At 32.8% G+C, this 18,676-nt stretch overlaps 1 protein-coding gene across 1 annotated transcript in view; it reads left to right on the forward strand.

Annotated features, from left to right (window-relative positions):
• The window catches only part of LOC145694922 (ras-related protein Rab-32-like), a 100,562-nt gene extending 86,246 nt beyond the window's left edge, over nucleotides 1-14,316 (forward strand). Inside the window, exon 7 of the mRNA XM_081771692.1 lies at nucleotides 5,634-14,316. Coding sequence (XP_081627818.1) covers nucleotides 5,634-5,767 — 134 coding nt within the window. The 3' untranslated portion in view covers nucleotides 5,768-14,316. The remainder of the gene's footprint in view (nucleotides 1-5,633) is intronic.
• Nucleotides 14,317-18,676: the final 4,360 nt, after the last annotated feature.

An 18,676-nucleotide genomic window follows, 5' to 3' on the forward strand; every position in this document is an offset into this window, starting at 1 on the left:
TTATTTAAAAAGTGTTTTTCAAGTTCTTTGCTGAGTTTTGCTTTATCTGCTTTCTTTAAGAACCCATCATCTGTTAGATAATACGATGTACATGTAAGCTCGTATTTTAGTACTGTCTCAATATCGAAATTTCTTGAACATGCTATTTCTATGAACCGAATAACATTATTTGTTTCTTGGAGTGCAGTCTCGGTTGCATATATGTGTTTCTTTGTCTTTGGAAATTGTTTATGTATGGGATCTAGAATACCTTTGGATTTATCAATAAGCCTTTCTTGAACGAAGTTTTTGTAGCTAGTTCTCCTTTTCCTTGTATAGAGAGTAAGTACTCAGCTATTACTTGATCAATTTTTGTTCCACTTATAATGTTAGAAATTCCACAACTATCAACTTTCGAAAAGGGATTTCCTTTCTCAAGCACAAGAGTTATCATCTCTGAAATATTTTGCTACTCTTGAATTGTTAAAGACTTCGAAAACTCATGATGAAGAGCATATTCATCGTCTTCATTAAGGCCACAAAACCGTCTCAAAAAGTATGTTATATTTTCTTTGTCATGTTTGATAAGATCGTGTTTTGTCACGGCTTCTTTTCGTCTGGTTACTCCGATTATGCCTCCAGATCCCTTGGCTGGCTTATTGTAGTGTTGCTCTAGTGCTTGATCCAATGCAACGCTGCTTAATCTATTGTTACTATGTTGAACTGTGAAATGACCGTTCTTAAACTCATTATAGATCAGAGGATGTTCTTGTTCTAGATTTAATTAATCGTAGTAATATAGAGTACACTACCGTGCATAATTTGTTCTGTCAAATGAGAAGAAAAGTGGCAAACACTCTCTTAGGCTGCACACGTGCAAGTTCCAGTTATTTTCTCTGTCTGCTCGAATTAAGTCTCGGAGAAGAGGAGCAAGTGTGGAGACAAACTGATCCCAATAAGCAAACATTTCACTTTTTTGTGCTCCACTTTCTCTAAATTTCTCAAAGTCCATTCTGATGGCACTCAGGTTTTCGATAGCACATTTAGTTTCTTTAGATAAACTTTGTTCTTCATACACTGATAACTGTACGCGTTTTACTATTGAGAATAATTCAGAGTATTTAGTTATGTTAATCTGTTCCATGAACGCCTTCCACTCCAGTGTTTCCATTACTTCACAAAGCATTCCTATTGCTCTAACTCTCTTGCTATAGTGGTTTCCTTTTAAAGCGCTTTCAGCAGTGTGTGGACCCATGGTTTCAGTCTAAACAAGAATTTCCAAACCTCAACTGCTCTTGAGGTATAGACCAATACATGCAAGCACGACTTTCTGAAGATGAAATCCTCCAAGGCCAAGAAATATGTTGGAAAACTTTTGGTGTTGAAGAAGCTGAATTTCTTTAGCTATATGATATACGCCTTCGTCACACCACAGTGAACTCTCTTCGACATTTAACAGGTGCAAGATATCTTGGAAATTACACATTGTTGTATAAATAGAGTCATACTGAGTTGCAGGATAGGGTAGTATTGGAGTATATCCAGTAATGGTCCTGTGAGATTGATGTTCAGACAGTGCACTCATAAAAGCGTTTCTAGAGGGAATCTCAACTTCCTGAGGGAAATCTAATTGAGGTAGGTTGGATTTTTTAAAAAATCTTGAAAGAAACCATATGAGATCTAAATTTGTGCCTAGCTGTTTTATTTCATTTGCTGTAATTAGGTCATTGCTAGGAACGAAAGTACTGAGGATACTGCACCTTGTTTTTGGCTTTGTGTAGCACAATAGTTTTTGGGCATCTATATCTTTAGTCAGAGTTCGTGAAGTGACATCGATGCCAAACGTTCCCAGGTATCTCTCTGGACTATCAGGTTCTTCTAACGAGACGTTAAGTTTATCACTCAGATGAAGGTCTTGAAACAGACAAGTACTGTGTCGTGTGTTCCATGCATTTCTGAAAATGTAGCTTCTTCTGTGTCGAAATTGTCCATAGCACCTCGAACAAGAATGTTGGGTTTTATTGATGGAGGTATGGGAACACGGTGTCCTTTAGCCCTAATAATAGTCCTGTTTGCTAGCATTTGATCTTGACGTAGTACATCATCATAACTGCAGCATAAGAAGAAAATCTTGAATCACTTACCTTTAAATCATTAATCTTCACTTTATTGACGGCTTCGACGTTAACCTCGACTTTTGGTCATAGTAAGACTCCAACAGTACTGCCAACCTACGCACCATGAAATTTCCTCTTGTATTTACTATGCTACAGAGAAAAATAGAAACTTTTAAGCGTATTTTCCACATCTTTTTATCCTTCCCATACGCACTTCTGGCAAGCCACCTAAAGGCCTATATCATTAAAAGTAGATCTTGATATTATTTGTATCTCTGCGGCAATTACAATCTGAGCTGGAGGTCTTTCTATGTGACAAAAGTACTTTCATTAAATCCAAAGATTGTTAGAGCGACCAAAATCATAAAATACAAAATATTTTATTACTCCTCTGCTAGTGAACCAATCAAGACAAAACTTTCAGCATATATTTATCACATTACAGGAAATGTATCTAATTTTTCTTTCTCGCCTAGAACCCAGCGTTGCCATATAACAATAGCAAAAATTCGGTAAAAGGGAAAATTTTGAGGAAAATTTTCAAAATTTCCCTCCTTTACTTCCCTCTTGTGTGTATTACTGACAAGTGAATAACGTCACCTAAAAGCCTATACTATTGCAAATCGAACGAGGTATAACTGATAACTTTGCAACAATTACAGCTTGAGCTAGATGTATTTAAGAAAAATGTAGTGAATACGAAAGGAATATTCAAGATGGCGGCCATTGCGCAATAATGACCATGATTCAGAACATGTGACCAATTTTTTTAAAAACACTAAAGATAGTAGAACTCGGTAAAACAAACAAACCTTCTGGCTCTCAAACTCCCAACAGGACTTTCCTAGCTGCTGGATTAATATTTGAAAGTATCCACTTTGTCCAAAATATTTGATATTTTAACGCATCCACAATTTGCCGTATTACGATCCCGGTGAACTTCCTTGTATTTAGTTTTCTCTGCATTTACTTCAAAACCAATGTCGCTGCAAGTGTTTAGTAAGGCCTATGTATTTCTTTCTATTGTTTTCATATCATCCCCTATTAAATTTACATAATCAGCATACGCCATAACCTGGTGAATACCATTCAGCTCTAGGGCCTGGTTGCTATCTTTAATTTTCCTTATAGCATACTCCGGAACAATGCTGAATAATATTTGGCGCGGGGGACCCAGGTTCGATTCCCGGCGGAAGCTCATGTGGTTCGGATTCCACGTTAATCAGTAGGTTCACGTCTCATATAGCCTCGCTGCTGAAAGGGACGCTAAACTAAAAATCAATCAATCAATGCTGAATAATAATGGCGATACGCATTTCCTTGTTTTAGACCATTCTCGATGTTGAAGCTCATGGACAAGAATTTTTCTACTCGGACTTTACTCTAGGATTAATTTAAACACATTTTAATTAATATAACTAGTTTTTCGGTATTCCGAATTCTGTAAGAACTGTACAATACTTCCCTCCTATCCGAGTCGTAAACCTTTTTAAAATCAATAAACAGCTGATGTACTGGGTAATATATTCCCATTTCTTTACGAGTATTTATCGAATAGTAAATATCTGGTCGATAGTTGATCGATTTCCCTAAATCCACACTGATAATCTCCAATAATTTCATTTGCATATGGAATCAATCTTGTTAATATAATGTTAAGAGAAATGCCTCGCTAATTATTACAATAAGTTTTGTCTCCTTTCTGTGAATTGAAACAGTGATTCATTTTCCCCTCTTCTTAAATGTATTCCATAGGGTTTTATATATATATATATACAAAAAAGTCGAATTCCTGTCGTTAAAAAATCAGAAACCTTCAGGACTGGGTAAACCGTGATGGTGGTTATAAGCCTAGGAAACCACACGATCGGATGAACGGTCTATTACGCATATGATCCATGAACAGAAAATTCGGTACTTGCCCGATTCTAAACAAGCTTAAGGAACAGTAAGTGCATTATAGAATTCGGAATTTTACCGATTTTGCAGATCCGAAGCACCTGATAGGTGGTAACAGATTATTACGTATGTGATCAATGAATGAAAAATGTGTTCGAAATATCCATACAATGTATATGAAAGTTAAAACTTAAAAGTTTCAAGAATGTGCAGAACCACCCGAAACCTAGCTCTTGATGTGCAGCCTTTAAGATTATCATATAAATGTATTTCTCTCATGTTTTATTTTATTTTGTTTCAAAAAGGTGTGTGATATTTTGAAGTAAAAATACTACATACAATTTTGCTAGTTATTTGTGTATCATTTTTTTAAAAAAATAAAAGTACTTACTTTTGTGTATAAGAGGTTAAAAAATTATTACATCTATTGGTTAATGCTTAGGAATTCATAATGTAAATATGTTAAGAATTTTTTAAAAATATTTTCGAAATTCATGGTTTATTTTAGGTTTTATATTATTACCTACATCAACCACTAATTAAATGAGTTTTATGCTGTATAGAAGCGAAACAAAGTCTGCCTTATCAATTTAAAGCAACATTTTGAAAAAAGCCCAAAATTTCCCAAGCAAAAAAGCGAAGCAGAAAAAACCGAGTTTTTTTCTCCAAAAAAGCCGGTTTTTTTCCGAGCCCTTGCATCTCTAACTCAAATAATAATTTATTCCATTCTGGCCCATATTCCTATTTATTTCATATAGGAAATAACACACTGGAATCTGCAACTACATGCCGGACTTCCAAAACACACATACTAAAAGGTCTCCCCATCTCTCATATGATAAATAATTTTGTCATTATACTCTCTAAGCTCATGCTCTATCTCATACGTATACGTGTACTTTCTCGCATGAATACACAAGTACTATGTACTATAAAGGGGCACTCTCCCATCATGGTCCTAACAGCACCATATTATGTACTTACCTTTCACAACAACTATTAACAAATCCACAAACATGCAGATATGGCTAGTGCACGATACATAACCAACTTGCACCGAGTTCCATTTTTAACTCCCAACGGTTTATTATATTGTTTGTGTTGTTTAACTTATTAATGTCTTGAACTTATGAAATTTCTATACATCCCCACATAGCACACGGACGTCCAAGACTGGTCCGCAATGGACAACGGGACATTCCGGGATCATCCGAATTTGCTCCTGGAACATCCATAGGACCTCCGCAGAACATCCAGATGTCCGCTAATATCCTGGAAAACAGAATATTCAACGGGACTTCAAAGGGATGTCCACCGGTAAATCATGGGATAATGTGATCCTAGGTATGTTCGACGTGGGATTTCCCTGGGATCTCCTGTCCCATCCGGGACGTCCCGTGGATATCCTACGTGGAAATCCTTTAGGAGGTCCCATGCAGGACGTTCATGGGATGTCTACTCATTGTCCCGATAATCCCGGGAGCTATATGGGATAATTGGAAAATGGGACGTCGTGTGCTATGTGGGTCTTTAGTAACAATCTTCTACATCTTGTACTTTTTATATGCCATGGTATGACCAAATGGACGTAATAAAATCAAATACAATGTTATATAATTTTTATTTATTTATTTTTAGAGGATTCTATGAAGTTTCTCATCGAGCAGGTAATCCACTTACAAAGAAGAGAGTCAAGCAACGACAGCATTGTCCTAAAAGATCCCAAGAACGAAAAGACCCAAATGAGCCAGAAAACATCATGTTGTGGATGAATTCTTATTGAGAGTTGATGAGCTGTTATCGTATAAGCATTTGTTTCTGTAAGAATAAGTCTGGAAGTTTCCAGCAAATAAGGTGGCTTCTACAGTGAAAGGCGATAAAGCTAAGGAAGCGTTGGTTACTAAAGGTTTGTGATAAGAAAGGAGAGTAAAAATATTTATTGAGAATTTGATTTCAGAGAAAATTGTGCAGGTTAACTGTCCTTCACTGCTGCTACGTTTATTGCGTAGTTTGTGATATTAATGGCAGTGGTTATTGTAACCAATTGTGATAAAGAAATTATTTTTAGCAGTAAGAGGAGTTTTTGGTTTAAAATGATTATAAAAGAAACTTTCTATTATGTAACATTAAAACAAGATCAGGGTTGCGTTTTAATTATGAATTTAGTTTCCCGAAACTAAGCAATACTATTGTTATTATATTTTTTTATTAAAACAAATTTGTAAATAATAATTTTACTTAGCTCTCTTTTAATGTTCATGCGGGTATGTATATATTTATATAATCTTTTATTTTTCTACCACAATATTCAAGATACATGCTTGAATGTGTATAGTGTGAAATCAAATTAAGTGTATAGTCTGTTGGCTATGTCATACATACACAGTTCGGCTCTGTGTTGTTAAAGATCATACTTTTGGTCTTGCAAGATCTGATTATAATGTAAATATTGTAAGGTAAGGGAAAACGAAACATCAAGAACAAACACGTACTGAAACATGAATCATTCGTTTATCATGAACTTATTTATTTGGGTTCTAAAAGCTTTATGTCTTCTTATTTTTTGTGTAACTTATTACAAAGGGCATTTCAAGAGAGATCACTCATAGCGTTCTTATTGGAGGCAGGTTTAAATTGTTAAAAATAAGATAACAAAATTAGGAAAGTAAATACATTTGTTCCTACTTATTGAGACTGATGCAGTTTTAAGTGGAAATATATGTTTTCATCTGTTCAACTGGTATTGTCATGCATTTTCAATATTTACAGCGTGGTTTGTAAAGTAATACCAATAATAATAGTTTTTCCGTATGCACCTTGATTATTAAGCACTATTTCGAGGTGTACAGAACTTCTGAGGTTTCTAATCCTCAGCTTACATTCAAATATTTACTGAATTTGTTGATTGACCTCCCAACTTCTTTTGAATTTTTTTTCTTCTGAAATTTAATACCAAAGATCCAATCTTGGAGAATTATTATTATTTATGTCTTGTGCGTGAATATGAGGCTGAAAATCAAAACCTGTAGTGCAATATGTATTGAAGGTATAGCATCATGTTACTGCTATTTCTATATGCTTACTGATATGAATTTTTTTTTTTTTTTTTTATTCTTTTTCAAGTGTTGGTATTTTGTGACGAATTTGGAAGATACAAGGTATTACTGCCATGTTGATATCATGGCAATTAATATGTGGTTGTAAAGTTCTCCGTAATGGAATGTTAAATATATAAAATTTCTAGGTTCATTAAGCATGAACACTTATGGGCCTGAAATATTAATGCTGTAATAGGTAATCTTGTGATAGTATGCACAAGAATAATATATAGAATTCTGTATGTTAACGCTTGAATTTAATTTAATATGGAGCCATCTTTGTTAATTAATCCTTTGGTAACTTCACACTTGCATGAGTTCTTTACAAACATTAATTTTACTTTTCCAGTTTATTCGCAAGGTAGGAGTTATTTTTAAAAAGCAGGTCATAACACGAGCATACGAAATATTACTCCTTTCAATGAAAATCGCATTTCTGCTGGTTTCATACAACTTCAGTAATTGTCAAATTATGGAGTTTTTCTTTTTCGCATCTATTAGTTCATTAAAATATGTAGCCTATTTGATTAATTACACATTTATTTATGGTGCTTTAAAATGCACCTTACTTTCGATATGTTGCAAGTACTCGGTAACTATCTGTAAAGTCTATCATTGCTGATTTTAAATATTCCATTTATCACTCCAATTTAATGAATTATTATATTAGTATTCTTATTAATAAGATTTAGTTGACGTGTTACTATACCTTATTAGCCATATACTTAGTTCAAAACTCAGCAGATTGTCAATTTGTACTGAAACTGTTGAGATAATTTAGAAATATTAATCCAAATTAATGTTTGTAGTTCTAGTCAATGTATATGTATATATTATTTTTTCAATAAATTAAACTCCCTATATTTTCTGTAAGTGGTCCATGTGGCTCAATGAATAGTGTTCGTGCTTCCATGTTCGATCCCCGGTCGGTGACCTAATAACATGAGGCAATTAAGAAGCTATTTGAAATAGAAGTTAGCGAACTCCAATTTAGAAACCAGAAATCATGGCGTTCAGAATTGATACATCACCCAGTTGAACGTAAGGCATCTGACCGACCATAGCTCTTCGTAGGCTTGTAGCGCCAGAAAGTTAAGTTCAATATCTTTTCTGTAAGCAGATTGGGCCAAAAATTTATCTAATCAGAATAACATGTATTAACTTGTTATGATAAGTACGTAGTTTTACAAAAGATATCTTATTTTTGTGAAGTTTTCCTTTTTCTTTCTTCAAATGTTTAGTGTAAAGGAGAATAAAACCTATATACTTACATGATGTATTCGTAAACGTATGCCAGTACAGAATGAAATCCTCATAAGATGTTTAGACAATTAATCAAAGTAATCTGATTTAATTGATAATTTGTGTTAGTCTTCTTATACACAATCAAAAAATTGATGAAGATAGTTTGCAATGTGTATTGACTACTAAACATTGACTAATAAATACTGGACGACGTACTTTTAGTTACATCATATATCAATAAACTAAATAAGTAACTTGGATATAAAAATAAGATGAAAAGTCAGTAAACTTCAATATTCTTTTCACGGTTCCATATAGAAAGACAGACAAGAGAAAATCTTACGTAGAAACTGGAAATTTTGAAAGTAAATTTACCTCAGATAAATACAAAGTTTAACAGAACATAATTTAATACAATGATGTGTAGCATACGATTTCTGTAACTGCAACCAGCTGCAAGATATGGTTAAAAATGTGCAACTATTGATATTTCTTTGATGTCTTTCATTTCGATTATCAGCTTCAAACGAAGCTCAAGAAAACATCTTTAAGCAGCTGTTAAATGTTTTATACGACACCCACTTGTCTTTCAGATAGTGTAAGTGCATATTTAAGGACAAATGTACAATATCTTTAACAAATATGAATTAAATAATTGTAAAATGATAAACATATTCTATTGAATATTACTTTTCGATTAGAAAATTTATTTCCAGTGTTCTTCGTTAATTCTTTTATGAGTAAAATATGAAAAAAAAAAAAATTACTATCACAGATTTCGAGCAAAATTCTGCATTACAAAACCAAATAGGAAGCTTGTAGGTTTTGACATTCTAAAGTATAGTTTAATTAGATGTGTAATTATATATATATATATATATATATATATATATATATATATTTCGTAGATTGCTCAGAATATATAAAACTAGAATCGCGTTCTGTGTAAAATGTTATTTCATCTGTCGATCATTCATAGCAGAAAAATGACATTTAAATTTTGTAATAGGAAATATTTATTTCTTTAGAGTAAAGCACGTGACGAGTTATAGGAAGTATTAGTGACGAGTTCTTTTTAGACTTTAATACACTTATAAAATATTAATGTTTCACAGAATTGCCTTATTCTAGAATTCCCACAGATTAAGTACTTATATGCATACATGAGGAAGCTGAAAAGTAAATGCTCTAAGCAGTCAAACTGTGAGATATGCATCTTGTATATTTGGCATATAATGACAAAATTCAATGTGCAGAAATGACAGTAGCTTGTTATAGTTTTTAAAAATGCATCTGTAAAATTTGTGACTTACAACGTAGATAGCAGCTTCAAAAAATGCATTACTATGTTGAATTTTCTCCTTAACTTTATCTGAGTAAGTTAGGCTATTAGAATATGTTTTTTGTTCCAGAAATAATTATGTATTAAAATTAGTGCATCCTTTACACGCAAGATAGCTAATCTGTGCAAGCTTTACCCTATATTAAAAAATGCGACAGAAAGTCTCATTATGCTAAATATAGAAGAAACTGGGTAAAGTTGAAACTAAATTTAGTAAAAATAACTTGAAAATGCTTTTGTTTTTGATTTCCGCAAATTGTTATAAATTTCTATGCTTCAGCTTAATCACTGGAGCAATATATCATAATATATCATTATGAATATAAACAAGTTCAATAAATTCATTTTATGGTCTAACAATCATCATTTCTAAATCCTTAACTAATCATTAACACACCAAATCCCAATGCTATGTTTCCATTCTAAAATTTTAAATGATAATTCTATTACTTTGTCGCCGAAGTTATAAATAAATTGATCATCAAAACTACAAATATTGTAAATTTGATGCATACCATAATGCAATCACTAAATAGCAAGCAGTACACAATTATTCAAAGAAAAATCTAGGAAAAATGTAATATGTTCTGTGTGTGTATTTTCTTCCTTATTTTAAAATAATTACTTCGGAAATAGCAGTTAAAATTCATGTTATGTTCGAGAAAAATAGCTTTAAGTTTTGTTGAATGCATTTACAGCAAAATTTGTGTAAGAGAATTGTTTTAATTTCAAAAGTCAAATTTAAATATTTCGTTTAATAATAATAATAATAATTAGAGACACTGTTTTCGATTCTTTACCTTTCTTTTCTTAACACAAACATGATTTCGTATTGTAATAAGCCTTCTCTGATCTCTTTTAGATTAGAAACTTACTTTCCTTATACTTCAAAAAATATTTGTTTGGATTGTTCTTGAAGTTTATCTGTTTCGCTAATATTATGATTTGCACATAATTGTTTTGGAAGTTACATTCGAAAATCAACGTTGTTAAATTCATTACTACTGTTATTCTTATTTATGTGTTCGTAAGTGTAAATTTTTATTATTATTATTATTATTATTATTATTATTATTATTATTATTACATAATTTAGCTGAGATTTTTATTATCCTGGACTCAATGCAGGATGGAAGCCTTCCTGTATGAGTCAAAATAACATAATTATAAGATTTTAAACTTTATATTTTATTTGTTTATTAAAAAAAAATCAAAAAATAAATTGAAGAAGCAAAACTACACTGCTAATTTCCAAAGAGTGAACATTATCATTGGAAAGAAAGAAAAAAAAAAAACTACAAACAATATTAGAAAGACAACTGACTGTCTCATCTTCCTTAAAAAAAAAAAAAAAATAAATAAATAAATAAACACCCTAAAGTCATATATTTCTGTGTAGTTTGTTCTGTTGTTGTTGGTCTAGAATAATTCATTCATTCAGTCTATGAACTGGATATGTCCCATTATTATTGGTCTAAATACTATTCAAGTTTCTGTTTTAGTAATAGAATTTTATTAATGTATGTAGTACTGAATTTTTGTCAACATAGCTTGCCATAATATACCTAGTTAAAAACGTTAGATTGAGGAAAATATACTGTATCTTACTTTGTGAACCTTCTATTCTAGTACAAACAATATAGTTCCAAAAATGTACTGTAGATGCTATAGGATGCATATTTAATATGGAAAAGAAATAAAAACTTGTAATAAATTATGACATGTACTGTTTCCAGGTTTCTTCTTCGGTGTATGTTCTTCAGCAGCGCTGCTATACTTACATGACGATGGAAATTTTTATTCTGGCAAATATAACTCGAACAAATACCTTTTAAAATGAAAACTAATTTAAATTTATTCCAAATTATGATGGAAACAAAATTGCTAAAATGTTCCTTTAGAAAAACCGTAACAAGACAGAAAAGTGTTTAATAAATGTTGATGTAATGGAAACATGCTCGAATTATATTATATACTGGCAATTACAAAATGTCTTCAATTGTCGAAAGTCCAATCTCATACAAGGTAGCGTATGTTAGATATGTTGATCCTTCATCCTATCACCATAAGTTTAATAGCGCAATTGAATAAACCACACTGAGGAAGAAGCTAGAGAAACTTCGAAACAGCATGTGCCACAATGTATCAAAAGATATATTTTGTCTTTTTAAATATTATTTCAGAGACTTTTAAAGCATGATTATCTGGGCTGCATGCATTTTGACGTTTCTCTGAATTGGTAATGGCCTTATTTCTTAATGCGATCACAATCTTTGGGATTGTACAGAGAAACTTGTTTGAACAACTCCCCTACATTACGACGAATTTTTACTGAAACTGAATTCACATCTAGGTATAAGAATTATTTTTATGCCAACTACCTTTCCTCTCCCGACCAACGACCATACATTTGTCCTGGAAAACTTCTATCATGTTAAATATTCGTACCATCATAGCCATTAGCCAGTTAATGATGATGATATGAGCTGATGCAGAGTTGATTACGAAATTTACCCTTGGCATTGTCAAAGATATTTCGGTAGTTCATGTTTTCTGCACAGAAACACTTTTATGTAAATATAAAACTTCCAATGGACGCTGGTATCTTAGGATGACCATCGTTCTGCGTTAGACCAGAAGTTACGAATGCTTTCGAAGTAAGTACAATCGAATGCAAGCAGACGATTCTAAAAATGCAGAGAAGTTTACTAAAGCATTATATACTATGAAAAGGATTTTTTCCTTATAGAAGAACTTTCATTCTTCAGTTTACAATTATTTTTGTTGTAATTATTAGTTTTTTTTTTTTTCGCTTCAAAAATTAGTCAGTTTTCTAGGTGGAATCATATTTTCTGTAATATGTACGGTCTAGTGCTAACACATAATACATACATACAGGAATAGAAAATTACATAAAAGAAAATAAAAAGAAGGGGCGTAGTTAAAATTTGTTGTAGTCTTAAAAAATTAAACACTGCATTCTATTTGGAATCTACTAGTTCCAATTAGTTCTTTAGTTTCTCTGTGATAAATATGCTTAAAGAATAGTTCAGTAGCAAACAAGCGTTTGAGTGAGAATGTAACATGTAAATTACGAGTTGCTTCATTGATCAGCATATCAGTGACACAGTCCGTCCATAACTTCTCCGTTCACCCTTCCATTTCATCGGCTTTATATATATATATATATATATATATATATATAAAAGGAAGAATCGTAGATTCTATCATTTAGTTCCACCCCTCTAGACGAGTAGTTTTAGTCAAAATTTGGAGTCTGTTTAACTGTTTGAATTTTGTTAAAAAATAAACATTTAGATTTAGAAATTAAACTATTTTAAAATTCCAAACATCTTCTAACATTAAAACCAATACTAAGTGATTGGTTAAATTGTTGTGCCATTCAGAACGATTAGTTAGAGCTGTTAGATGATTAATTATATGAATGTTGATGTTAAAAACCTCACCTCTTTCAGAAGCTCTACGTACTTTTTTATACCTAGATAGGATTTTAGCACATATAGGCGTATATCCTTAATATCTTTCTGGAAGGTTTTCTTCCAGAATTGTGTGTCATAGCATAGTACAAGGGCAAGAAACAAACTTTAGACTTTCTTGTACAGGAGTGGGGAGTATAATTCATCTGGTACACTTCTTTTAATTGGTTCAAAGTCAAATTTAAAAAATGTCCTTATGTTCTCGGATCATTTTCTTCTCACATGCTCTTCAAGATTATAAACAGAGCTAATTGTTACATTTAATTGGGTGTATTTCAAGATACACAAAAAATAATAATAATAAATATGAAATTTCGCTTTTAAATAATAATGAAGTCACAATAAAAATGTATTTAAAAAATCGCACACTAATAATTACCACTTACTCTAGAAAGACAATAACACAATAAGTTCACATTATTTTTCACTATGTCATCAACGGTTTTACGTAAGATATGAGAGATTATCTTTGACGATTCGATTAGGTACGAGTTTTTATAGGCACGAATTTCTCGGTTAAAACAGTTAATACAGGAAGAAAAATTAACATGTGGGCACTTTATGCATCAATCACTCGAGATTCTTTTAAGATTAAAGTGTTCGATCAGAATCATTTGCGTGTAAAATTACAATTTAACAATGATTTTTAGATAAACATCCTAAGTCCAGTTAGGACTCGGGTAGCTTATTAGCAAATGGATGAAGCACGAGTCTAGGTCTGTAAAATTGTAGCGATTCCACCCAACACTACCAATAAATGTTGTATTCATCTTAAAATAGAATGTTTGAAGATTTATTTGCCATCTATTTCACATGCCTACCTTTTTTCCCCACTACCTAATTTACATCTTTCAGAAAATTTACTAAACTGTCAGGAAGCTGAAATTAAAAGCATAGGAGTAAAAGTGTTAAAAAAAGAGATAAAAACAGGCCTATGTTTTCAGTAGTATTTTGTTGTGGAAACTATTGTAAACTTGATATAGATATAATAAAATACAAGCCACTGTCTTATCTGTCATCTTGTGTATATTGTGAGATCTAGTTGATAGTCTGAGATAAGTACTGCAATAATTTACCTAAGTTGTAAACTGAATTTTATTTTCTTGTATAATAAATTCGTTAAGTCCAAAGGCATTTTACTTATTTTGTATATTCATTTTTGTCAGTTGAGTTATTAATTAAGCACTTAAATTACGATCCACATTCCTGTTTAAAAAGAAACGGTCATTCTAGATTTCGTTGATTTTATGATGTTTCTTTCTACTTTCGCAATATTCCACAAATTACTTAATATGCATACATGGGCTGGTCCGCCGATGCTTGTGTTCTTGTTAAGACACCATGGGCATAGCATGTAAACATTAAGAGGAACAATTAGATCAAAGAATACTTCTAGGCGCTAACTATTCATCAAAATAGGAAGTAAATAGGAAGCTACTTAAATTGATTGCTAGTGGGATCAGGTTTCTACCTCATCCAGAACATAATATTGTTCCATCACTGGTGCCAGAGGTCATTTGCTACATATTTAGACGTTTCCATATACAACGATCCTTGGGGAACTTCGCCTTGATGTTGAAATTGTACCATCAATTTTATATTTTTCTACCTCCCTTGGTTTTCTTCCATCATGCTTTCTATGACATCACCTCAATACTATTTCTTCTCCAACAATGTCCTAACATATTTTTAATTATTTAATTGTTACGAGACGAATTTTGAAACCCTATGCCTTCAATATACGGCCCTGTTCATAACTCTAACCGAGGATCGAACACGCGTACCCCAGATGATTGAAAGTAAAGGAGCACGAGTGATTAACAATACATTTATCACAATATTGCAAGCGGTGATTATATTCAATGAAAAAAAGCAGAAAGGCTATTACTCACCGCAAAAATTATGTAGCAGAATTTTCTTCTACATGCAACAGGTAGCGCTTGCGGAAGATACAACTTCCTTCCGGAGACGGCAATGATGAGAAATGAATGTAATAGCGGAATGAAGAAAGTGGGAGGAAACAGGAGAATCCGAGAAAACCCACGAACAAGATATTTATCCACCACAAAGCCCACGTGGAGCACGCTAGGATCAAACCAGGGACCCCACGCACCAGAGATAAACGCTCTACCACTAAGCCACCGTGTCCCCAAGTGTTTTCGAGTGTGGTAGTATACTACGACAGCGAAAATCGAATGGTCTTTCCGTTCAACTGCCGCTTGCATACTATGTATCAGTAGTTTATTGATTGTATTCATGATGGGAAGCAGGTTCTCATAGCCGACGTGCTATCTTCAATGCCTCTGTGACGTACCGAACTGCTTCGGGAGAGAAGAATAGCCCTAATTGGTAGAATAGTGCAATCAGAGCCACCATAGTTACCCGAAAATTAAACATAGCAAACACTAAACACTATCGGTTGCTGAAGATTGGTCTATCATCCTGCGTTCCTTTCTCATAATTACTCCTGACACCTGTCCATCGTCAAGAATGCCGGGAAAGATTGCGGTGGTAAGATGAACGGAGGGTAATGTTATTTAGTGACGAAAATATTTTCTATGTATAATATGTATGTGTAAAACTTACGAGAATAGTAAGTTTAGTACGAAATTTCAGAGATATAGTCCCGAACAACCACATAAGATTGCATATTATGCTTTTTTCAAAGTACCATAGAATATGGAATATTATTTTGGTGTAACAGTAACTACGCAAATGAGGTTCTATTACTACAAGAAAGGTTATTAGTATAATCAGTGGTGCAAACATACTATATTATATATATATATAATGGGTCAAATTTATAACAGTTTTAGAACCCGGTTTAAAAAAAAATAAACGTGTTTACTTAAAAATAGCTACGTATGTTCAAAATCACGTCACCATTATTATTTCAAGGTGAAGTTTGTCTCGGTTAAGATATCACAGGATTATATAGCTAAGTATCGAAATCATCGGCTTCTATATGAAAGGATCAAAACATGCAAAGGTACATTGACTATTTACCTTTTGTTATACATAATTGCGTATTACACAAAAATGGAAACTACAACATATTTATTTTATGAGTAAGTTTACATCAATTATTCGCTATAGTTGTCAGTGTCATTACATTTCTGCTTCTTCCCGAAGTAACGGCCTATACTGTTGACGCAAAAGCCACAACGGCCATTAATTCTGAATTTTCACGTTTCGCTTTATATATACATTATATATATATATAGACTAAAGACTATATAAAGACTTCTAAAGAGTATATAGACTTCTTTTCTAATGAGCCTGGGGTCTTTCAAGTTGAACTTTTCTGCTTCGTCTGCGGGTTGAAATAATTAACTCACCTCTCATCCCATGTGATGACCTTACCGCAAAAATTTGTATTGTCATCAAGCATCTTCAGTTGCCCCTAAGCTGTGAGGAACCCACGTTGAACATACTCGTCGCATATTCAAATGGTAGGTCAGAATTCGATGGATAGCATTTTTGAAATGTAGATCAAAAACTTACAAACTGCGAACTGACAAATATCTATTGTCGCGAATTGCTGCCACTATGCTAATTTTTGCCTCAGGATTCCTTCTAGGTGGCCAGTCACTGTGGGATTAGCCCGGCTACGTGGTTCAACAAACACTTTGCCAACGAAATACTGCCCTCTCACTTAAATATTCTTATTTATTGGTATCTTTCATCTCCTCCACAGTCGCCGAGGTGTTAAACATGATATGGAATCGTATAAAGTTGCTTCGTTTTTATATCCATACTCATAAACAAAACAAACAAACAAACAAAAAAGTAAAATTTAACACACATTTGTGCTGCCTGCTGCTAACCGTAGAAGTGAACAAAACACGTTCGATTTAAGATTACACGAGTTGAACTATATGCCTATGTCTACATACTTATCGGGTCGTCTCGTGGAGTAGGTAGGAAATATAAGCACCACTCATAGTGGTTTTGTGGAAACCTTTGTACTTTTTACTTTCTGTAAGTTACTATCATTTTTGGTATAAATCCATTGCACTATAGAATGATTACAATCCTACTTTTTCTCAAACACAACACAACACAATCCATACAGCATCAACATCACATGTTTTGGTTTATTTACACTACCAGATTTTTATTATTGTTCCTAAAATGGGCTTGTTAGGAATATTACGATTTATTTATCTTTTTATTTACTTTGATTACTTCGAAATGTATATAGATAGGCTGTGTACATATTTTATGTTTCTTTGAAAGGAAAAAATGTATAAGTTACGCAAAAAGAAAATAAATCTCAAAAGTACCCTTTTGAATACTTTACCGATTACTATACCTGGTGGCTGTTACTTCCAATATAGAGGCAAAGAACACAAACAAAAATGCAACTTTACAGTATACAAATAAGGAAAAACCAGATACTGTGTTCCACTTCAAATATATATGAACAGGAACTAATGCATCATACTTAAGTCCCAATAAAATATACGAAACTGCTTTGTTTTAGAAATAAAATATAACAACTCTCATATTGCTGCACATGATAATTGTATCAACATCCACCACATCATAGTAGATCGCCGTATGAAGTTTGGTATACTTCATGCTTACATGAAGGTGTAATAGTGTTCAAGTCAACGAGTTTTAAAAAGTAAAAAGTGTATATATTCTCTCCTCATTATATATTAGTAAGAAACGAATAATAACAACGAAGCACAAATACAGTTAAAAGTAAACAGATCACAAAAGAATAAATAACTAAAATACAACGATCGGGACCAGCTGGGTTAAATCGACAGTGAAGACAAATACTAAAATTAATCAAGAGTGACTGGTCTGGGAAGCGGACTGGATGGAGTTGTGGTTAATGCATTGGCACGGTATGCCGGAAGTCCCGGTCCAGTCTCTTTTTCACTCTTTGTGCGTTATAGAATTCACATCTACATCTATAGAGGATCTGGTATGTTAAAAATCGGTTGTTTCCTCTTTCATTAATATTTATATGAAATTACAACCGTCATAGGTGCTCAAATATATATGGACACAGGGATTGTCTACGCACAGCGGTGGTCTAGGGTACAACCCAGGTGGTCCGAGTGGAGAGCATCGACCTCGAGAGTGAATAGCTGTTCTGGGAAGTGGACTGGGTGGCTTAGTGGTTAACGCATCGGCACGGTATTTTGGAGGTCTCGGGTCCGAGTTCCGGTTTAGTCAGTCACTTTTTCACTCTTTGTGCGTTATAACTAACTAATTTAATAGTAAACATGTAGTTTAAAAAAGAATTTGTAATTGCCTGTTCAAATCCTGTTTAAAAAATGTAAAAGGCAGAATTGTAAAGAAGATTAATAAACGTAGAAGGAAAGAAAATAGGTGGGGATTGCAATTGTTGTAGTGTGGTATAGGTACACTCATCTGTGATGCTTCTCAAAATATACAGTGCTAAAAAATAAGTTCATTTATCCATATTATTATCAAATAGTGACGAAAATGACAAGAAAAAAAGTAAAAATAAAAACGAAA

The sequence above is a fragment of the Thermobia domestica genome, chromosome 9 (genome assembly GCF_964235325.1).
Source record: "Thermobia domestica chromosome 9, izTheDome1.hap1.1, whole genome shotgun sequence".
NCBI lineage: Eukaryota > Metazoa > Arthropoda > Insecta > Zygentoma > Lepismatidae > Thermobia > Thermobia domestica.